Source organism: Varanus komodoensis, unplaced genomic scaffold, assembly GCF_004798865.1.
Source record: "Varanus komodoensis strain SLA01 unplaced genomic scaffold, ASM479886v1 scaffold63, whole genome shotgun sequence".
Classification (NCBI taxonomy): domain Eukaryota; kingdom Metazoa; phylum Chordata; class Lepidosauria; order Squamata; family Varanidae; genus Varanus; species Varanus komodoensis.
In genome coordinates this window covers 3,140,909-3,164,832 of record NW_025336259.1, presented here as the reverse complement: position 1 = coordinate 3,164,832, position 23,924 = coordinate 3,140,909, and the positions used below count along the sequence as shown (strand labels likewise).

Sequence of the window (23,924 nt, the reverse complement as noted above, 5' to 3'; positions counted from 1 at the left end):
CCTCAGCCAGCCATAATGGAGAGTTCTAGGATTTCTTTCCATCCAGGCATGCATAGGGATTGTGGCCAAATGGAACACCACTGAAACAGAGCAGGGCCTTTTCGGTGGCTGCCCCTAAGGTGCCCCCCCTGAGGTCATGTTAGTCTGGTTTCACTGGGCCTCTTCTGTTTAATAGCGGAAGGACGGGATGTAAATGATTAAATTAATATCACCTGATGATTTTGAAGCAGCCCCCTTGTGTCTGTTTGTGGGCTGTTTGCTCTGACTGAATCACCGGCCGCAGTTGTGAATTAGCTTTGTGAACTGTTTTCCGTTGACTATTGTTTTTGGTGGTGTTTGAGGATCAGTGTGGGAACCGTTGCAGGAGAAAAACGGTGTGCAGATTGTAAATACATAGAAACATAACCTAAATTAAGCAGGCCAGCCCTGGGACACATTGAAACCAGGAAAAGGGGGCACTGAAGATGCACTTCACTGCCATGGGATATTCAAGGGATGCGCATCAGACCAAACCACGACAGCTTCAGCCGGGACAGCTGTGTGTTCAAGAGCTGCAGGGATCACATCCATGCTTCCTTGACAGCCTGTGATGAAAGAACGGTGTGTTTTGTGCTTTTAAAATTCTAGCTTTGGTCTCCACTGTCTGTCTCAGGCAGCTGGGCCAATATGTATTCTGCAGATACATGTGCTTCTTGGCAGAGAGAGAGATGCATGAATGGAGAAACAGCCTTTAAAGCAAGCGTCAGCTTGCTGTTCCTTACATACAAAACAGATTTTTTTGCTCTGCAAGAGGAAGATGTTATCAAGAGCAGCAGAACGTATATGAGTTTGTAAATTGCCTCTTAAGAGGAGAACTGGGGGAGCATGTAAATTGTCCACAGGCAGAAAAAACACCGGTACGTGTCTGCCAGGACTTCAGCAGGGCCCAATGCTGTTCTGATGCCTGCCCGTGGCCCCCAGAAGTTCCTTTGAGATGCCATTTAAAATTCCCGTGATGCCACATCTGACCTTTCCCAGATAGACTGCCTGTGGATGTGGAAGCTCTATGCTAAAGTAATTATACGTTACGAAGGGGGAGGGATTGCTTTTTTTGCAAAAGCTTTTTCCTTCTGACCCCTGCCTAAAGTTTTGCTTTGGAATATGATACTGAGCACAAAGGGCCAGCTCTGTCATTGAGCCTTGAGCAAAAGATGCTGGAGGGGGAATAGGTACCAATCCGCCTGTTGTTCTTATTGAGGAGAGGGTGACTTGGACCTCTTAAGCTAGCAACCTTTTTTTGTGGGGGTAGGAAGGGGCACCTGCTTGCTTGATCAATCGATTGATTGATTGGATTTATATCCCGCCTCTTTTCTTACAAAGAACTCAGTGCGTCTTACATCATTCTCTTCTGATGCTCCGTCTTATCCCCACAACAATAACCCTGTGAGGTAGGTTGGGCTGAGAGCCTGTGACTGGCCCGAAGTCACCCAGTTGGCTCCATGGCTGAGCGGGGACTAGAACCCGGATCCTCTGAGTCCCAGTCCCGCGCTCTTGACCACTACACTCCACAAGCTTTCTTGTTGTTCTTCACCAATGTACAGCTCCTGATTCCACCCAAGCATTGTAATTGAAAGCTCTTTTCAATGAGGAGTACCTGAACAAAATTGGAGATCTTTATGGCTGATCTACAACTTCACCCCATCCGGGTAGTAGCCTGGAGTTCAGCCCCTGTGACCTGTTCTTTTGGAGTCAGTTTCTCCCCTTTATGGCTTGGAACCCAAATATGAAGCTATGTGTGAAGAATGAACACCTGGCCAACCTCCGGAACCCAAGTAGCAGGGTTTCAGAAGGCAGGGTGTGTGTTGTCCTGCGTGTGTCGTCCGCAAGCGCATTGCCATGTTTTATACACATTAAGGAAGTTTAGATTTAGAATTAGCATTTATACCTTGCTTTTCCACCTCTACAAGTGCCCCAAAGTGTCTTAGCTCTGGCATAGTTTTCCCCTCCCGTTCAGGCTATACACAATACGAACATTAAAAAAAAACTTGGAGTTGTGGGATACAAATGTGCTAAATAAATGTTTCCCCAGATCAAGCACTGGCAAACCCTCCAGCTCAGCCCTTTGTCGTCCCGGATCAGAGCTTGCTGACAAGGCTCATAAATCACCGTTCCGCATTTGTTGCCCATTCAAGGTTGTTCCAGCTAGTTCAAGGCCCGTCCATGAAATTTTGTTGCATGAGGCAGAAATTCCATCTCTCTCAAGCCAGAAAAGCAAAGATGTACCCTCTTGTTCAGGTCCAGTCATGTGCATTTTTATCTTTCATTTTTTTACAGAAGAACGTCTTGGTGGTCCGTAGCACATCAAGCACAATTCGCAATACCATATAAAATACAGATAACAATAAAAACATTGCGACAAAACACTGCCACATTGGAAACCAACATTTAAACGCTACTGTAGCTTAGACAAATTAAATCACAAGACAGGTTAAGCAGCTGACCCCATGCCCCGATATAAAGCTGCTGTTGTTGTTGTGATGTGCCATCAAGTTGCGTCTGACTTACGGTGACCCTGTTGAATGAAAGCCCTCCAAAACATCCTTCCCATGATAGCTCTGCTAAGCCCTTGTAAATGGCATTACAGCTGATCAAATGCTCTGAATCTCTCCCAGTGCTGCAAAGAAAGCAGTGTTGTTACCAGACGGCGAAGGGGCGGGATGCTCGCCCAGTGGCCCTTTGCCTGCAGTGTGGTCCCCGCAAGGTTCCCAACCCGGGCCTGACCTGAGCTGACTTGGTACCTGGCAACGGCCCAGAATAATTCAGGGCTTCTCTTTGCACTTCTAGGCATGGAAGAAGCGCTGGTTCATCCTGCGCAGTGGCCGCATGAGCGGGGACCCGGACGTCCTGGAGTATTACAAGAACGACCATTCCAAGAAGCCGCTGCGCGTGATCAACCTCAACTTCTGCGAGCAGGTGGATGCCGGACTGACCTTCAACAAGAAGGAGCTGCAGGACAGTTACGTCTTCGACATCAAGACGAGCGAGAGGACCTTCTACCTGGTTGCTGAAACGGAGGATGACATGAACAAGTGGGTTCGCAGCATCTGCCAGATTTGCGGCTTCAACCAGTCTGAGGAGAACGCAGGTACGGGCGATGCGTCCTGGCTGGCTTGTGCATCCAGGGAGACCCGAGCTTTTGTGGTGGGGGAGCAGAAGCAACACATTCGTAGCCTGCAAGCACGGGCAAAAGGTGCCTGCTGCACGCAGAAGTTGCGATTTTGGAATGTGTCCTATGGGGTGAAGGTTGACGAAATAGGATAGGTTGCTTGCCATGGGCTCGTATGGTCTGAGATCCTATTATATTTGAAAGGACTTGGGATCCATTTCCCACTGACCTGGGTGTCCTGTTATTGCGTGGCACTCACGATCAGCTTCCGCCAAGTGCCTACCCCGCAGGAAGCTCGGAGGGTGGCAGTAAGGGGGAGGGCCTTTTCCGTGGTGGCCCCCATCTTCAGAACAGCCTGCCTGCTGCGGCCCACTTGGCACCAAACTTGCCATCTTTTCGGCACCAGGTGAAGGCAGCCCTCTTCTCCTTGATTATTCAGGGGGCTGAGGAGATTCCCCTGATGAAGATTCCTTTTTTGCTGGGCCTTTTGTATTTTAAGCTATTTAGAATTCATTTTAACGTTGTTGTTTTTATGGTATTTGTATTGTATTCTAGTGCTGTCGTTTGTTTTCTGTTTTTATACATTGTTTAAAACTCCCAGACAGCTTTGGCTAAGGAGCAATATAGAAATAAAATTAATAAATAAAAATAATGGAAGGCCATGCAGAGGAAAGTTTTTCAGGTGGACTGCAGCCAAAGAGGCTCTCCCTACCTGCTCAGCAGTCCCTTCCCAAATCTTTACCAGCAAGTCAATTAAGTCTAGAAAATAAACTTTTTTCCTGTTGGTTTGAGATAATCAGGCAGGAAGCCAATTAACTGAAGAATTTATTTTCTCCAAGATGATTTCGATGAAAAATGAATTGGCAGGTTTTGTCAATGTTTCTGTCTCCTGTGGAATTCAAATGAACCCTTGTCAATATTTCTTAATTTGTATACACGTGTATAACATAGCTCATGCAGATTTTCATGCAGATTTTGCCCCAGGGCCCTAAATTATTTAAATGACTAGCAACATACCCCAAAATGGGCATATAATCATAGAATGGTAGCGTTGGAAGGGGCCATGCAGGCCATCGAGTGTATGCTGATACAACTTGCTCATACAGTCTACGGTCCTTGGACTGCTTGATGCACAGCTATAGAATTCCCACTTTTAGGAATTGACACAGATAGGCCGAGCCTGATTGCTAAGCTTGGTTTATTCAGAGGACTTCATCTTGACTGGAGATGGAGACTGGAGCAAAAGTTAAGATTCAGCTTTCCTTACAGATTGAACACCCTGCGGTCTCACAGTTACGCAAGTTACTTAGCAGGTCACTTGATCCTTTGTTTCCTTGGTGGTGAAGGTGTCTCTTTCATTCTGTAAATAATATGATTTACTCATGCCCTTCATCACAGCCAATTTAAGGCGACAGCAGCTTGTCCGGGGTGGAAGTTGCATTTGAAAAGTAGCTGGAAAATCACAGTTCTAAGTCAAGCTTCCAACTTGTTAATTTGACCACAGAGTTCAGAGCAGATGTTGCTACTGGAGTTTATGCTGCCGTTTTTCTAATGTTTGCTGGCAGTTTGTTTCTGGTTTCAGTTCGAAATGCTGGTTTTATGGTGCAATTTTATGCATGCTTGCACAGAGAAAAGCCCTCCCAGCGTTTCCCATCCAGCCAATCCTATGCATGACTAAACTGGCTTAGGGTTATACCCTTAATACCCTAAGAGGCCCTGAGACTGGTTCTGGGTCCAAGCCTGCACAGTTTTCTACTAACATTCAGCACAGCAAGGTGAAGGGAAGGGACAGGGTCTGTGGGTCCAAAGATGTAGGCGAGGGATGTGTGGGGAATCAGGTCTGGGGGTGGAAATCCTTCAAATTTCCCCTGACCTGCTTCTCTCCCCTAAGTCGGCCACACTTCAAGTGTCTATGTGGGCATCTAGTGAGAAGTTAGTCCAAGTGGAGCATTGTTTCCGCATGTGTGACTTACAGGCTTCACATTGCTTGCGCAAATCATTATGTACGTTGTGGGTTTTGTGCAAAGAATTACATACTTTGTTTTGTGCAAAAAATATACATGCTTAACCTGCTTTGCGCAAGGAAGCCACAATTGTTCCAGAATTTTCGCAGGCTTGATCTCGGCTCAGTTTGCTTCCTGGCCAGGGCCAAGTGTGGGGAACAGTCCGGTGGCTGCCAGAGAGATGGATCCTGCCAGATCTTTATGTCTTGAGGCAGGGCCAGTGTGTACAGCGCTGACTGTCCGTTCCTTGGAGGCCTCATCCATTCAGGCAAATGCCCAACAAGGTTCAAGATACCTTGAGAATTGCCTCGGAAGCTCCAGATTGCCTCCAAGCGCTGAGAGCAACGCACCGTGCTCCTGCCCCGGAAGAGGTACCGCAGCTGGGTGCAGTACCAGGGCCTTTTGGTTGTGGCCTTCAGACCGTGGAAAACCTTCCAGATGGAGGCCTGCCAGGGTCAATCCTTGCCCACCATTGGCAGGAGTGACGGTGCAGCTGTTCGAAAGAGGCCTGGGCCAACCGATCAAATTTTGTTTTGAACTGTGTTTAGGGCTTACTGTACAAAACTGTTTTGGTTTTAGCTGCATTTATTGCAACCCTTGAGTAAAACTGCTGTGATTGCCTGAACATTGATTTGTCTGAGCTGGATTATTAAAAATGTCTATATCTGTGTACTGAAAAGTGAGTCACTAAGAGATAGCACAGCTGCGAACCCTGCCTCAGATTCGTAGATGTTCTCCACCTGTGAAGTATGCCTTTCCAGCCGACTCACAGCTCTAAAACTCTCGCTTTCTCTTTCTGTCTCCTCTTTGGATTGAAATTGCCAAACTGCCTTACAGCGGGGTCTTTGTCCATTCCCCTCACCCTTGGAGAGCTGTCAGCTTCTCAAGGGCTGCTGGGCATTGCATTCCAAAGGCTGGGAGGAGTTTCCGACTTACCGAGAAAACATACCTGGTCATTAAGATCCTTTAGTTAAAATCAACGGAAGCTTATCATTTGTCCACTTACAGCAATCAAGGTGGGTAGACGGCTGTAAGCTTGTTGTCGTTCTTCCATGCCATCAAGAGGTCTCCAAGTTAGGGCGACCCTATGAATGAAGGCCCTTCGGAATATCCTATCCGGGACAACCCTGCTCAGCTTTTGTAAATTCCAGGCTGTGGCGTCCTGGATGGAGCCCATCCATCTCTTGACGGTTCTTCCGTTTCTTTTCTGTCTTCAACTTTCCCAGTGTCATGCCTGACGTCTCGACAGAGACGGCACCTCACGAGAAAGAGTCAAACGTTCAAAATGAGAACCAGACATTAGAGTAAGATGACTTACGCTTGGGGCCCAGTAACCAAATGACCCCTCGCCAGCCTGACTTGGGAACTACCGAACAAGTAGCTCCCCCACATCCTGACCCTTTGCCCCCTGAACAAACAGCCCTGTCTCAGCCTGGTCATGAGGCTTCTGAACGGGAGACTTCTCCCCATTCTGAATCTGAGAAGCGTGGACCAGATACCCCCCCCCCCACCACCACCTCCTGACGCTGTGTGACTCGGGGAGTGGGAGTGGGCTGTCCTTCGTCAACGCTAATCTTAGACGTAGCTTACGACGATTGGAGCGAAAAAGACAAGACAAAGCTTTGTCCCACCCAAGAGCGGAAAGACGTGAGAGGAAAAGCTAATCCCACGCGGTCTCCCCAGAGACGTCACAAAGAGAGAGGCAACTGACTGGGTTAGACCTTTGCAGCAGAGCTTTTCTGTAGTGCTGTAAATCTTGTAGAAAGTAGCAATAAAAGACTTTAGTTTTATTGCCGGCTTCAGGGTGAGTTAATTAGACACGTGAGTTAGGACCTCACAACACCCTAGCATGAGAGTCTTCTCCAGGGAGTTTTGCCTTCTCATGTTGTGTCCGAAGTATGACCGCCTTGGTTTTGTCATTTTTGCTTCTAGGCAAACCTCTGGCTTGATGTGCTCTAAGAGCCACTTTCTTGCCTTTTGGTTGCAAACCACTTCGGAATCTGCTTACCTTGAAAAAACTTGCTGCCCTCTTGAAATTGAAAAGAACTTTGACGCCGAGACCTTTCTCTTTTTGCTTATGTTAAGTCAGTAAAGTGACTTGCGGGCTAATGGTGCTGCATAAACATCCAGGGTACACATTTCCATGTAGTGGAAGGCAGGAGTGTGAGCAGAGGTCCAGAACATGCACCAGGAATGCTTGTTCCGCCATAAACGAGATTCCACCTTGCCGGGGGCCATCGGTTTGATGGTTTTACAGAGGACAGAGCAGATGTTTCTTTTAGGAACTCCATTCAAGCTTGGCATTTATCAGCAAGAGACCCAGGATCTACTTTGCATTCCCATTAGCAAAACAACCCTTCCAGCACTGAGCTCTGCAAAATCCGTACAGGATTTCCAAGTATTAATAGGCATCTGGCTCTCATGACCAGAAACACGGTGGAAAACAAGTTACGAAAAAGTTGTCGCAGAGGGAGTAGAGGAATTGTTTAACGTGGAAAAGCGCCAAGAGTTGCCCCCTCCGACCTGAAGGAGCCCACCTACCTCCCCGGCCAAGTGACCTCGGCAGGACAAGTCGGGAAGAGGCTAAACATCCCAGCGTTGGAGGAGCCTGTGCTGGCTTGGCAGCCGAGAAGAGGAAGCCGTCCACCTGCGAAGCCGTCTTTCTTCTGACACCTGTCCAGCAACCAGTCGCAGTGCTTGATGGCCGCAGGCACACCAGCTGTTTCCAGATGCGTTAAGAGGAGGAAACGTCTCAGTTTGGAAATCAGCGCTCCCCGAACTGTTTTATGCTGCAGAAAAGCCCCCAAGGTTTGCACATCCGTGGCTGGTCTGTAGAATTTGTGGCTGTTTTAAGCACAATTTTTGTAAGCCGCCCCGAGGCTTATATTTATTATAAGCTTGATAAATGAATAAATAAATAATTTTTGGCAGGGGATGCTGGGAGTTTCAGACCTTTTCTCCATGAAATGCAAGAGGATGACAGAACATAATATAAAAGCATTTAAACCAGAATAAGACCAAAGAACAGACCAGAATGGACGCCAGCAGGCCGCATCCAGGAACATAACACGTTTTCTTTCCGTACTGATAGATTTGAAAGCCTGAGAGAAAGGCCTCGTCTCCGTCTGGTACTGAAAAAGACGACAATGCAGTGCCAAATTAGCCTCTCTGGAAAGAGCATTTCACCAATAGGGCACCACCACTGAAAAGGCTTTTCCATATTCCCAATGGGATGGCGAGCTTCTGGCTTCCTCGCCCCTTCTCCCTTCTCTCGTGTGTTCCCACAGACCTCTCTGGTAGAGTTGGTCCCGCTGGGTCTGGGGACATGGGAACTGGCTACAGAAGGGTTGCTTGGGTCTTCCAAAGCTGTCGGGCTCAGAAGAGGGTGGATTTAGGACCGGCAGCCTCCAAAGTAAGCTTGCCTTAGGGCAGTCCCAGACAAGATTCACATTTGGGGCTGAAGCTCCTACTTGAGTCTTTCTGCCTAGCTGTGCCGTTCATAGAAGGAACTTGGATTAGAATTTTCTAAATAGTTAAGATTTTGACATGGTTGAGCCAAGAGAACAAGAGGGTTGCCTCTGCTCTGCTGATTCCTCCTGCCTACCAGGTACATACGAAATTTCAGTGATGGTTCTTTTGTTGATTATGGGGAACAAGATCTTAAGTTTCAATTTCAATCAGCCGTTATTTCTAACATGCTTTAATTATTCAAATTATATTAGATGCCAGGGATGTCTTGTTTTTCCATTGGTGCAAAATTTTGTTTGAGTGTTAAATATAGTTTGTGGTATCACTTTGTGTTATTGGACTTAGAGGTTCTGCAGGGACCGGGCCCTGTAAATGTGTCCTTGGAGCACAGCTGGGATTCATAAATGGTGGCTCTTCCCATAGAAGTGCGGTTTTCCCTTTTGGTCTGGCGAGTCCCACGGGAAGCAAGCTAGCACAGTGGGTGGTCCCCCTCCAACCCACCTCTGCTAAGCCCAGCCAAATTCTGCTCTTGCAGTACTGTGGCGTTGCAGCAACCTTGCAATAAGATTGTACCATCCAACTTGGAGGGTCATTACCAGGATTTCCAAGGTAAGCCTTCGAACGTATGGCAAGCCCGGCTGGATCAGAGTCAGATCCAGCTAGTCGGGCGTCCTCTTTATGCAGCAACGGATCGGCTGCCCACGAGTCGCTATGGGTGCATCAGTACCTTCCTGCCCAGACCTCCTGGCTTGTAGCCATCCCAACCAGCAGCCCTTGGTGGACTTCCCCAACATGTGAGGTTGTCCAGTCCTCTTTTAAAGCCATGGCCATGGGGGACCTGATGTCACCACATCCTCTGGAAGCAAATTCCACAGTTGGACTGCGCGGTGTGTGGCGAGATCATTCCTTGGATCTGGCCTGAATCTCCCACCATGGGGTGGCCCCTTGGGGTTCTAGGATGGGGGAATACTAGAACTTGGATTTAGTTGAAACGGATTAAAGGAGGGATTCAGGAGAGGCAAAAGAGAGTGACAAATTCACTCCCCAACCTGTGATGATGGGCTTTGCCTTAAATTACGTGAAAAGGAGATTTGACATCCTGAGCATGGTGGCTCTTAGGCAGGGCTAAAGGGAGCCTAAGGACTGCAGGTGGCGCAGTGGGTTAAACCACTGTGCTGCTGGGCTGGTTGATCGAAAGGTCGCCAGTTCGAATCTGCACAACAGGGTGAGTTCCCGTTGCTCCATCCCAGCTCCTGCCAACCTTGCAGTCCGAAAGCATGCAAATGCAAGTAGATGAAAAGGTGCCACTTCGGTGGGCAGGTAACAGCGTCCTGTGCACCTCAGTGTTCAGTCATGCCGGCCACATGCCCACAGAGACTGTCTGCGGACAAGCGCTGGTTCCCTCGGCTAGGAAACGGAGCTGAGCACCGCCCCCTGGAGTCAGGCATGACTGGACTTAAGTCAAGGGGAAACCTTTACCTTTACCTTTAAAGTGAGCCTGGAGGTGTGAAGACATGCTCGCACAGTGTGGTGGTGTGAGCACTGGACTTGGGGACCTGGGAGATCGGGGTTCAAGTCCCCCTTGGCCATGAAGCTCACTGGGCGATTTTGGGCCAGGCTGTCCCTCTTAACCCAACCTACCTCACAGGGTTGTTGTTGAGAGGGCAAAATAAAGCTACACAAGCTCTTTGGGTTCCTCACAAGAGAGGAAAGGCAGGATATAAACACAGTGTAGTAATAAAGCCAGATGGGCTACAGGTGTGGGACGTAGACGGTTTCTCCCTGGCCACTCTGGGAAATCCGTGTCAAGGATGGGTGGTCAAGATGGATCACTGGTGCCGTATTAAATTCCCAAGTCTTACAGGTGGCCATCTCAAGAAAGAGAAGGGCCCCGTAAGAGAGGGTTAAGTCATGAGTTTAAAATCACCAACGGGCACCTGGTCTTTGTCTCTTCCTGCTTTTTCCACCCACCGACTTTGCCACGTACCATCTAGAGTTGCACAGTCCTGTTCCTTGCTCCTGCCTCGCAACATCCTTACCAAAAAACGCATCCTTGCAGTCTCAGAAATAGCAGTCAGGTGTTAGGAATTGCGCTGTCTGAGCTTTCTCTGCCCCAGCAGACAAGTGTCCAGCAGTTCCGGAAGTTCCCCATCTGTTTTGTTCAAAGCTGCTTCTTGCGCCTCGAGTGCTCCCTCTCTCTCCTCTCCCTTCTCTCACTCTCTCTGACCTGACAAGGAATCCAACCCAGCCCATTCTGAGCTATGCTTAAAATAAATACTGCTCAGGGTACAAGCACATTGCTCAGATTTCTGCAGAGAAAAGCCACTTGAGTGAAAGAGTGGACTTGAAAATATAATTTGTTTTGGTGTTGGGGGTTGCAGTCACAGCTTTGGTGACGGTCACAGCTTTGGTGACGGATAATGGAAAGGCAGCACTGCCTAATGGTTTTCAAACCGTCTACCTTCGGAGGGATATTTTGCACGTGGATTTCCCTGCTGGGGTGCTTCTGATGTGTAGCCCTTGCGCACTGCAGAGGGTTCTGGTGCCTGTGCCTGGAGCACGTCTTTGTCCCGCACAGGGCTAAAGTTGCCCCTGTGGGTCCTTCACTGCCTCCGGGCATACACTGCCGTGACCCCGAGATCAAGGGCCATTACCCCTCTCTGCCAAAGGGCAACTGTGATGTCAGAGAACCTTTGGGGCTGGGGGCTGGTTTAGTTGACTTTGCAAGGGGATTTGACACATTTGCAGAAGCTGAGTGGTCTCATCAGTGTCAGGGAGTTGTATTGGCCAAGTGGAACCCCCCATGTTCAGAGGTAGATGTGGTTGAACAGGAAAAGGGTTCTTATGTCTGTGTTTTGATTATTTGCTACCTCGGGGCATCTGTTTGGGAACAGGTTACTAAACTAGAGAGGGCAAGGGATGTGGAGATAAAGTTTTGCAATGTTCATGTGAATGCAGACATTTCTCATCTCACTCTTTTCAGCCCAATCTGCAGACCAAAACTCAGGTATCGTTCAAAATTCACACTGCTTTGAAGCTTGCAGTGGAGATCTCCGATAAAAATATATTCATAAATTTATTGAGTTTATATTCTTTTCAGCAACAGGTCAAAACCTTTTTATTTAATCACTATTTTAAAAAAATAATATTTTAATTGTGTTGAACAGTGGCTTTGATTTTGTCCTTTATGTAAATTTTTATTGAATTATGTTATTTATACTTGTGATTTTATTGTATTTCAATCTCATGGATTGTTAGCCGTTCCTGAAATGCCAAGGCATAAGGGACAGCATACAAAAGTTTTGAATGAATGAATGAATCTGTTAGGAAAATGTCCAAAAATGTGTACTTAAGTGAAAATGCAGTTTTTTAATTTGTAATGCATTTCAGACAAAATGTAGTTAAATTAGGGAAAATACAAATTGTCTTTTAAGCATTCTATTAGGAGAGAGACAAACAGAATGCATATGAATTTTCGTGCATGCTTTAAGAAGGAATTCTTAACAGGACAAATTGAAGAATGTAAAAATGTCCAAAGGCTTGTAACAAACTGAATTTAAGGCAAGAAAAAGGAGGAATTGAAATAAAGCAAAACGGACAGATCTGTCCATTCCTACTAGGTGAACTTTACTATCCAGTAAGGCTGTTGTCAGTCTCCTCCTCCAGAAAGATGCCAGCAGCTATTAACAAGCCGACTGTCTCTCAGGCAAAATTCTGCGCTGCCATTCCTGAAGAGCCACTGAGAGCCTTCCAAGAAAGCTCAGGTTGCTCTGCGATGCAGTTTGAAAGCGTTGGTCTAATGCGCAGCAAATGGGGCAAAGTTATTTATTTATGTAGTGCACTTTTGAACTGCCCCAAAAGGCAATTCTCTGGGCAGTACGTGATGCATTAAAAACATTCTGTGCTACAAGAAAACAAGGCAGAAAGCACTGTGAAATAACACCTGAAGCAGAGGTTAAACCCATTACAACACTGTCACATCAGCTTGAAAACAGCATCAAAATGGACTCGTAAATGCACTGAAAATAGTTGTTAAAATGCCTGGGAGAATAACAGGTCTTCCCCTAGCCCTGGAAAGACTGCAGCTTAAATGCAAGGCGAGTCTCTCTGGGGAGAGCATTGCACAGACGGGGTCCCACTGCTGAAACGGCTGTTTGGTTCATTTGGTGTTGGTATATTCTCCAAACGCCCCTGCTAGAGACAGTGTGGAAAGAGCCAGTGATTAGAGAGCTGGGCTGGGACTCAGGAGAGCTGGGTTCTAGTCCCCACTTGGCCTTCAACCATACCGCGTGCCCCTGAGCCAACCGCTGACCCTCACCCTAGTCTACCTCACAGGGTTGTTGTGACCAAACCCCTGATGTGAAGCCATATGACTTCACCCAGGCTCAGAGGAGGCCAACCCTTTGCATTCCTTTGTGGGATTCCCTTTTAAGAACAAGTGTTTCTGTACCACCTTCCAAGAAGCATCAGTCCTCGTCCTTTAGCACAGTTTTCCACGTCCAGTGATGACTGTTTCTGACTTGACTCATTCCCCCGCAGAGCAGATAGTTGGGAAAGAAGTCAGGGGATCAGAGGAGGGTGAGAAGGATGTGCTTGTTTTGGAAAGAAGGCGGAGTGAAGGGGTCCCTGTGTTGCAGCTGAGTCATGGGCTCTTCTCACACGGAGGCACAAAGAGCTCAGTGTGAACGCCCTGCCTTCAGCAGCAGAAGTTCTGGCTGTCCCATCGCCGTGGCCTGTGCTCCCGTCCCGTTCTCCCCGACAGGAACAAACGCTAACTTTCAACTCTCCGGGCCCTTTGCTGCTGTTCTGGGAAAATGATGGGCAGGGAGTGTGGCAGGGTGGCCAGTGTCCTCTTCCACAGGCCAGTCCTCTATTTGAAGGGTTGCCTGCAGGTGGTCTTCTGTTTTGAGAGTGTTCTCTACTGGAAAGGCTGTCCAGGCCAAGCCCGGTTTAACAGTAAAAACTTGATCAGAAGAGAGCGCTTGAAGCAGCTCATCCGCAGAACCTGGGCCAAGCGCCAGAGGTCCCCCATACTTGCTGAGATGCTTCAGAAGCAGTTTCCACCATCATGCAGGCCCCCTGTGGAAATCTATTCCCCATTTAGGTGCTAACCCTGTTCCCTGTCCCCGTGTGGAGCAGCACTTCCCCTGAGGGGTGGGCAGGATCCTGCGTCCTGCAGTTAAGATCACCGGAGGAAGTGAGCTGACCATTCTGCCAATGTTTGGCACAGGGCCAAGTCCATGGGGTTTCCCAGTTAATCCGCAGCACGGGGGCAGAGCCGCTTGCTGATATCCAAGGCACTTAAGACGAATGGTGGCCCCGTGCAGAATAAGTCCGCTTCCCGTCTTGCTGCAGCAGCCAGTAGAGCAATAATTCAGTGCCTTGTGCAGAGGATGAGTCCCGAGCTGCTTTTAAATGAGAGCTCGTTGGTGGAAGCGGTGCCAGGGCTCTCCTGCCTGTGACCAGCCCTGAGCTTGGGGGCCGCCCTGGCCCTTCTGCACGCGGCTGTTTACGCCAAAGAGCCCCATCTGAGCCGGCAGGGAAGCGGCAGCAGCTGCAGCCGAGCCGAGTGCTTCCTCATCATTGTGTGCAGCGCACCCCCCCCCCCATTTCCTCTCCTCCTGGAACCTGTTGCTTTGTGAGGTCTGGGGTTGTCTCTGGGACGGTGCGGGGAAGAGATCCCGGGCGGCTCGACCGTGATTCTGCAGCCGCCCGGCTGCCAATGCAGATTTGGGAGCTTTGGGCCCAGGCCTCCTTGGGCACGATCTGGAGGGGGTTTCCTCGGGGCAGATTTCGGGGGGTGGGAGTGGATGGGAACCCCTTCGCACATGGCTGAAGTTGCGTGAATGTGTGTTGAGGTGGGCAGGGGTACACAGCTCTCAGAAATCGCCTCTCTTTCCCAAGTGCCAGGACTTCTGCGCTTTACGGCAGCTGGAAAATCAGCCATGCGTTTCTCCCAGTATTTATTTGGGAGTCCTTTCATATAACTGCCATGCTCTCCCAATCCCCTCCAGAGGCCTCTAAAATTTCCTTCCTTGGTCTCACAGCTTCAAAGAACAAAGGGAGAATCTCTGAGGCATGGTAACAGGCCGTCGTAGTTGTGAAAATTCTCTGTTTAGGTATTTGTTTATTTTTTTTAACTTCTGTACCTCCCAATAGCCAAGACTCTCCAGATGGTTTACAAGAATCCATTGAAAATACAATCTAAAATACAGCACATTAAAAAAAATTGTAAAAAAATAAAGGTTGCCATGCAAAATTTAACATGAAATTTAAACAGTTTAGAGCTAAATGTAAAACGAATTTAAACAGCTTGAAATTCCAATAACTTAAAGAAGATAAATATTGGAACCTGATGAAGCAACTAAAAAGTACTGGTAAAATAATTAAATGCCCCGTGGTGAAGGACAGTCTTACCCTGACACTGAAAGCAAGGTTGGCGCCAGGTGGGCCCCTGTGGGAAGCTCTTTACATAACTGGGAAGAGGCCACCACCGAAAAGACCCTTCTTGTTGCCACCAAGGAAACCTTCCTAGGAGGTGGATGTCAGAGGCAGGCCCCAGAGCATGATCCAGGTAGATGGTGGTCAGGAAAGGTGTTCTGTCAGGTATTGTGGTCTTTATAAGTTAAACCAGCACCTTGAATTGGACCTAGAAGCATACAGGCAGCCAGTGCAAGCGGCTGGAATTGGTTTTGTGGGCTCAGACCGTATGGACCCAGTTGCTAGTCTGGTTGCTGCACATTGCAAAAGCCACAGCTTCTTTTTTTTAAAAGATTTTTATTAAGATTTTTAAGCTACTGCTAAAAACACCAATCATCAAATACATCGGCTGTACTGGGTCAGCCCCCTACTAAATATTTGTTCACATTCCATAGTCATAATCAAATCCATTTATAACAACTTAAAGGCATCTTTAAATCTAAACCAAGTCCCGTTTCTCCAGCCAATAATAACAAAGTTCCCAAGTTTGATAGAAGTCAGTATCTTCTTTCTCCTTCAGTGATAAAGTTAATCTATCCATTACAAAAGCCACAGCTTCTGAACAGTCTTCAGGTGGAGAGCATTATTTATGCTCACTTGTAATTATCTCATTATGCAAAAAATGTTGCACCAGCTGCTTGCTTGGTTTACCACATCTTTTCCTTTTTTCTTCCCTATCCCAAGTTTGGAATTCAGGATTGCCAACTTTTGAACTTGCAATTGCAGCCTTGATCTTTGCAGCCACTTAATGGGACCAGCTAGGAAGTTGCCAGTATCTATCTGGTTCCTCCCAGAGATTCCTGCCATCAAACTGCTGCTAAGCCCTTAATACAGCCCAAAAGTCAAGGGATTTTTCCAGGTTGGTTGTCATTCCTATCAGCCCCGTGCAACTGAAAACTGTTTGGAAGAGGGACAGAGCAATCAGTAGCCTGTTTGTTTTGCAAAAGTAAACCCTCTCAGTTGAACAGAACGCCATGTGTAAGAAGCCTCTTTGGGGTGCATCCTATTAGTCCAATTCACTAACCATTGCACCACACTACCTCACCAATACATGAGCTGTAAGAATGCAACTCCGGCCTCCATAGCCGGCAGATCGTAACTCTGGCACTGCCTCTGCTAATTATACTTTCCTAGGCAGCTGCCTCTTTAATTCTTTTTGCTCTTTGTCGATGTCTTTGACCCTAGGTTTCCTGAGTACCAAACACGAAGTTATTTTAAGAATCTGGCACTATTTGGCTTTCTCTTGAAAAGAATAAACATTTCTCTCGGAGGAGTGTGTTTGGCACGAAGCAGGACCTGACGTTTGTTTGTGTGTGCCCTGCTTGTCCCCATTTGCGCCAAGTGACAGATAAAAGCAAAGCATGAATCTCACAGAAGTCCTTGTGTTCTGGAGGTCAGACTTAGGAACATCGAAACAGAGCGAGTCAGAAGGGTCCTCCTGGGTCATCCAGTCTGACCCCCAGCTCTAGCCAGCTCCACTCATGAAATGTCTACCATGTGCATGTCCAGACTTAGTGCTTTTTTAAAAAAAAAGTTTCTACCCCATGTTCTGAGACAATTTAGAATCAAGCAAAGAGTGATAACGATCCTTTCTTTTGTTGGTCTCATGCTGACAGAAGTGAGAATTAGGCTTGGTTTGGGGGAATGGTGGGTACAGAGACCATTCATTCATTCATTCATTCATGCATGCATTTATATGCCACCTCTTACTGTCAAAAGGCCTTCCAAGGAGGCTTACAAGTACAGTGGACAGTGATAAGCAATTGGCAGTCAAACTCATGGCGGATACTGCGGCTGTGCAACCATCTACCAATTGCTTTTGACAAGAGTGAGAAAACACCCTTCAAAAGTCCGCTGACGGTGTACAATCAAAAGTACATTTGCAGTTTATTCCAGCATCGTGGAAATCCATGCGGCATGGAGACAGTCCTCAAAGAGACTTCCAAGATGGCGTCAGTACAAGATGTTTTTATAACCTCTCAGTTACATATGCAGTTTGGAGGAGAGGTGAGGGTTCAGGGGAGGAATCATGTGGGCAGTTTGCTAAAGGCACGTGAGAATAACGACAAGGGGATTGCATGGGGTTAAGGCAACACAATACAGAAACAAACTTCAGGACAGGTAAACTGTTAGCATGTCTAAGAGCGTAGCTGCAAAGGACAGGCAGGTATCAGCAACTCAAAACATACAAGGCGGGAAGCAAGACTTCAGATCAGGAATCTCACCTTAAGCCTAAACCTGTTCTTATGCGGTCAGGCTTTTAGCACCCATATTCTGACAAAGCTTTTGTTCACTTTGTCCTGCTACTAAATAGCCTGTTGGACTCCCCTGCCCTAGACAAGCAGCAGGACTGAATACCTGCCGTCTTCCGTGCCGCAAGGCTTATTCCCCTCTTGGTTCAGCTGCTTGTGTATCGTCCGACACGAGGCCATGCATCACCCAAATGCATGCCAATTTTATCCGTGCACGTCGATTTGGAAGACCCTGTTATAATTCAGACAGAAATGCAGTTTCACAGTGGGGAGGGAGTGACCAGGTGACGTCTGTGCTCCCTTGCTCGGGCGACTGTCCAGGTGTGAACTGGGTGGACAACTTCAGTGCCCCCTCAAGAGTTCTGCTTCATAGATTTCTTTGTCTTTTAAACGGGCTTAGGCAGGGCAGCTCTTCAAACTAAGGATAGTCCTATATAGAAGGGCTCCGATGGCCACCGGACTTGCTAAAACAGAGTTGACCACATCTTTGTCTACCTGTCCAGTTGAGACAACGCATGGAATCTCTCCCACGACATCCTGACTGTTCCACAGGCTTGCTCAAAAGTGTGAAACCGCAGAAATGGCTGATTACTCCCGAAAGAGCAAAGACAGGAGCACTTTTTTCCCCCTTTTCTTTAAACTCTCGGCTTCTCTTTGATGTTGATGCATTCGGAAATGCCAAGCACGGTTTGCCTTAAAGCAAGGGAGAGACTTTTCCATAGTCCCTTTATGCTGTGTGAACTCAGAAGGTGCATCTTCTGCATACGTGCATATAATCTTCAGCTGCTGGCTTTTTTTATGGCAAGCAGACCTTGCTTGTGTGACTGTCGCAGTTCAAGCGATGGGCTTGTCAAGACTGCAGGGTTAGGAGATGCCCAACAATTGCAGCCGAGCCATGATAAACCCATGCAGGCATGTTTGCAAGAGTCACAGATCCCTTGATATGGTTAGTTGCAACCTGAGCAAATTTCAGGACTATGCAGACCTGGCTGTGATGCAGGGTAGGACATGATTCATTAGGTCTTCCCTCCTCATCGTCTCCCCAGTTAATGAAACTGAAGAAGAATGGCCCAGAAGAGCTAGGAAACAGCTCTGGGCACCCAAATTAGAGGCATCTGGGGGGCAAGTCTGCCTTTCCCTCCAGGTGTAGGGAGGCAGGAAAACCAGGTATAAAAAGCGCACAGATGCAAATTATTTGGTTTGGCCAGTTGCATTGTCTGGAAGGAGTGTCCAGAATGATGCACTGTATCAACAGCTTGAAAAAGACAAGTTGAAAATACGGGGATGCTGAGTCTTCTCCAGAAATCAGGCGCAAGCTCAGCATCCCCCCCTGTCAACCTAGGGAAAATAGCAGATAATGCCAATATGCCACCGTTGCAGAAGAAGGCAAGGGGAAATACCTAGGAATTGTTGGCACGGACAATCGGAGCAAGAGTTCTTTCTTTATTTTGTGTGTGGGGATTACAGAAAGTGGGGGGGGGTTGGTGCTGTTATCGATGAAATACTTGAACAGTGCTTGATGGGATATGGAGAGAAAATCAGCCAACAAACTAGAGATGATGTTTATAGTCGTAATGAAATGAATGTGCACATATTAAAATATACTTTTTAAATAACATCCATGCCAGCTGCCCGTCTCTGTGACTAGTTGCCTTTTCTGTGCTTTTTCCAGCACTGTAATATCCATTACTGAGGTGTGATGACTATTCACAGTATTCAAAGTGTAGTCATACCATCAATTTATGGGGAATTTTATTCTCCGTTCTTTTCCTTTGCCTAATATGGCATTTGCCTTTTTCACAGCAGCTGCATCCGAGGTCAACATTTCCATGAAACGGCTCACCACGACTCCAAGTCTCTTTCTTGGTCAGGCAGTGCCAGCTTGGATCCCATCAGCTTATGCTTGGAGTTGCAATACTGTGTACAAACATGCATTATGTCAGGCTTGCTTACATGGAACCACAGTTGTCATTTTAATGCCCCTTTTCCTGGTTTGGAGGTATCTTTCTGGACCCTTCCCAGACCCTTTTCGTTTAACTCATCCGAGTCATTTTGTGTCATCAGCTTTGCGGCTTCACTCCTGACTCCTAAGTCCAGATCAGTTATGAATAAGTTGAAAATGTTGGTCCCCATACAGATCCTTGGGACCATCCCTCCATTGGGAGAAAGGACCTATATTCCTAATCTCTGCTTTCTTCTTTCTTTTTAAATCAGTTACTGCTCCATGAAAGAACCTTTCCTCTTATTCTGGGACTACTATGTTTGCTCTGAAGTCTTTGATGTGGGGCTTTGTCAAGCTACTCTGTTTAGGGTGACTGTGGGGCATGGACATGAATTCAGGAGGTGCTTATGTTTTGTCTTTGTTGATGTTTAGTTGCAAAGTCATGCCCGACCCTCCACGACCACATGGACAACATTCCTCCAGGCCTTCCTATCCTCCACCATCCCACGGAGTCCACCCAAGCTCACACCCATCTCTCCAGTGACCCCATCCAGCCACCTCATTCTCTGCTGCCCCCTTCTTCTTTTGCCGTCAATCGTTTCCAGCATCAGGGTCTTCTCCAGTGAGTCCTTCCTTCTCATTAGGTGGCCAAAGTATTTGAGTTTCGTCTTCAGGATCTGGCCTTCTAAAGAGCAGTCAGGGTTGATCTCCTCTAGGACCGACCGGTTTGATCGCCTTGCGGTCCAAGGGACTCGCAGGAGTCTCCTCCAGCACCACAATTCAAAGGCCTCAATCCTTTGGCGCTCAGCCTTCCTTCTGGTCCAGCTTTCACAGCCATACATTGCAACTGGGAAAACCATTGCCTTGACTAAATGAACTTTTGTTGGCAGGGTGATTTCTCTGCTTTTTACTGTGCTGTCTAGATTGGCCATAGCTTTCCTCCCCAGGAGCACGCGTCTTTTAATTTCTTGGCTGCAGTCCCCGTCTGTGGTGATCTTGGAGCCCAAGAAAATAAAATCTGTCACTACTTTCATTTCTTCCCCTTCTGTTTGCCAGGAAGTGAGAGGACCGGATGCCGAGATCTTCATTTTCTTAATGCTGAGTTTCAAGCCAACTTTTGCATTCTCCTCTAACCCTAACTTCCCAGGTTCCATTACTTCCATAACTTTATCACAACATTGGGAAAACCAACCTGCATCAAAATGTTCAGCACCAAATAGTTTGGTCAGGATTTATTTGTTGTGTTTATATCCTGGTTTTCCAACAAGGCCCTCAAAAGAATACAGGTCCTCCTTCTCCATGCTTTATCTTATTTTATGTATGCATGTATGTATGTATTTATTTTCCGATTTATATCCTGCCTTTTTCCTACAAAGGGCTCAAGGCAGCTTACATCTCCTCCTCCATCTTATCCCCACAACAACAACCCTGTGAGGTAGGTTGGGCTGAGAGTCTGTGACTGGCCCAAAGTCACCCAGTTGGCTCCATGGCCGAGCGGGGACTTGAACCCGGGTCGCCTGAGTCCCAGTCCCATGCTCTTAACCACCACACCACACTGGCTCTCAGTATTTAATGCATTTTGTCCCATCCTTTACAGGTACAAAACCAAACAAAGTGACAACATACAATGAAATACAAGACAATAAAACCCAATGTTAAAATCGCCATTAAGAATTAAAATGAAGGGAAAATAAAAATGTTTTGGCTTGGCGCTGAAATAAATAGAGCATCGGCGCCTGTTGCACCTCTCTGGGGAGCAGGTTCCACAGCCGGGGAGCCACCGCAGAGAAGGTCCTGCTCCAGGTAGCCGTTCTTCTGATCTCCTTCAAAGAGGGCTCCTGAAAAAGGACCTCAGACCCAGACCTCAGGGTCCGGGCAGGTGTGTGTGGAAGGAGGCGCTCCTTCAGAGACCCAGGCCATAAACTTCATGAGATTGGCTCTGTTGAGAGTTGTCGCATTGTCTAAACCCACCTGCAGTACTTCGTGGCAGGAGCGGCTGCCCAGTGGGCAAGTTCAGTCTTAGCGGAAATCAGAACCGATCGTTTGCATGAGTGCTCTTAAAAGTGGCCCCATCAAGATCCCTACCTCCAACTCAAAGCTGATTCTCATCCCTCCCTGCTCTAGAAGAAACACACGCCAGTCCTATTAGCCGTAACAATCAATTTCCCCAAGAAAGGAAAGATGCCCAGCAAAGTAACCCTAGAAGGGAAATGAATGCAGTAGAAAAGCTAGCAGAAAGCAGAAATAGCTGGAACTTGTGCTGTTGGCCTGTTTGTTAAAACACATGCGTGTCTGTGTGGTAAACAATGCAAGGCCAACAAAAGCAGCTCATCCTGATGGTGATGCGCTGCTTTTTGGCGCAGAGGTGGTATTCCTCAGCATGCCAGCTGTTGCAGATCTTAAGCTGGAGGGCGCTTTGCCCTCACATGCAGCTCATGGGCTTCCCACGCACAGCTGGTTGGCCACTGTCGGAAAAAGGATGCTGGACCACACACACACACAAACGCACACCAGCTCACTTTCCCCTTCCCCTTCTCCGGGCCAGACTAAATATTCTCTGCTCACATATGGTATAGCTTCGTGCAGTAGTTTGACTTACTCCGCTGTAAGCGCACACAAGCCCGCTTCAGATTGGGAGCATGGGGCTCCACCGGGAGGGTGTAAAACCTTCCCCCATCTGTATTTTCCCGAAGACCCCCATCCCAGTGTGAGTCCCCTGGGGCAGGGAGTGAGTCAGACTATCGCACCCTTGCTGTGCAGCGTTGCGGAGGTTTAAACGTCCTCTTCTTGATGTTGGTATCGATTCAAGAGCAGGATCTTCACCTGTGACGGCCAGCACCACCCTGGCGCTCAACAGTTCTTCCCGCGGCAAAGAAACCTGGAAGGGGAGACCCCCCTCTTCCATTGCACAGGGAGAACTGAACACAACCCAGAGTGCAAAGCAACTGTTTTGCTGGAAGGTCCTTCGAACAGGGAGGAAGGCGCTCTGGGATGCTACAGGCTGGGTGCTTCCCTCCACTTCGGTACCAGAGGAGTGGACGCAATTTGGATCCCCTTGGGATCTGCACGGACCCGTATGTTCTCTATGTGCCTATGAAGGTGTGTGAGCAAAAGGTTAGGGTTAGAACGGTGGGAAGCAATTCACTGAACCAAAATTTCAGCAACCCTCCGAGGCACTGAAAAAAGGGGCTGTAGATCATGCTGATTTCTTTGGCTCGCTCGTATCCTCTGTGTGTGTGTTGTAGATTGTGGCCGAAAAGTTGTTTTCTTGTATCAGGGAGTTTACCACCCAATAAGAGCATTGTCTAAAAGAGGAAGGAGAGAGTGGGGATTTGTTTTTTTAAACCGTAGGATGCCTGGTGTAGGAGTTGGGAGCAAATATCAAGACCTGAGCTGGTTTTCTTTGGTGCAAAAATGATGTGGGATGTTTTCTCAGTGGCCTCATCCACCAAACCTTCTGGAAGATCCGCTGGCAAGCAGTTTAGGCCTAAAGAAGGCCATGTTAAGTGCTCCTTTCTCCCTCACCCTCCACAGTCAGGAACCAAGGACGTTTTTCTTCCAAGGATGTTTTTCTTCCAAGGACCTTGTTTTATTTTGAGGATTCAGCTAAACAATGTGGAATGAAACTATGCATGATGGTTTAATTTACCTCGGGTAGGTGTGTGTGAGGCACTTGGAGGGGGAGTTGTTAAACTCCCCACATCCCTTTTCTCCAGAAATCCCCCCTGCCCAGGAAGTTAACAAAAGAAAGAAAAGCCTCAACGGATTCCCGCTGAAACTTGCCTTTTTCCTTTCCTTCCCACCACACATGGTAGGGAATGGAGTTTTGGCAGAAAAATTAAGGGGAGTTTAAAACCAACAACACTCCCAATACACTTGCAGAGGGCTGTGTTTCTGAGTGATGTGTTTACACCAAGGAAAATAAAACTACCATGCATAGCTACACCTGGTGTGATTATCCCAACATTCACTTCGGACGTCAGCTGGCCAGGCACGTGGCGATAAGTGTGGAGACAGGCAAAGTCCAGGGGCCGATGCTGCCCCACCGAGACAGCTGCATCGTTGCCAAGATGCGGGGCCCGTGCCTCGTCGCTCACAGTCCCAAGGTCACAGCTGCAGAACCTGGATCTTGAAGGGCAGCAGGTGTGGCTGACCCCAGGTTTCCTATTGCCTGCCAGTCTCCGAGGCTGCCCGTTCCCCAGAGCAGGGTCTGGAGCGCAGCCGCTGTTGTGGGATCCATCCTACCACTGTTGGGGCACAGCGCCTTCCCAGCACCCGTCACGAGGCCCCAGGGAGCGGGGATGAAAGCCCAGGACATGCACAGAATGGGAAAGAGATAAAAGAATCGCCATTGCAAGCCTTGATTGTTCTTGGCTCCTGGGTACCTACCCAGTTTAAGTCTGATTAGATGGCATTATTTAAAATGGTAGTCATATCCTGGCTTTCCTACAGCATATGCAGGCAGCAGCATACCCGAAACCTTACCCTAACCCTCCCCCACTTTTATCCTCCCAACATCCCTGTGGGGTAGGCCAGACTAAGACAATGACCAGCCCAGTGAGCTTGGTGGCCAAGAGGCAGAACTGGACCTTCATCTCTGCAGTCCTAATCAGACCCACCAACGCCTGCAACCC

At 47.9% G+C, this 23,924-nt stretch overlaps 1 protein-coding gene across 1 annotated transcript in view; it reads left to right on the top strand.

The window, feature by feature from the left end:
* The window catches only part of GAB2 (GRB2 associated binding protein 2), a 159,991-nt gene that overhangs the window by 81,564 nt on the left and 54,503 nt on the right, over positions 1–23,924 (top strand). The window contains exon 2 of the mRNA XM_044450128.1: positions 2,824–3,124. Within this exon, the coding sequence (XP_044306063.1) occupies positions 2,824–3,124 (301 nt within the window). The remainder of the gene's footprint in view (positions 1–2,823; positions 3,125–23,924) is intronic.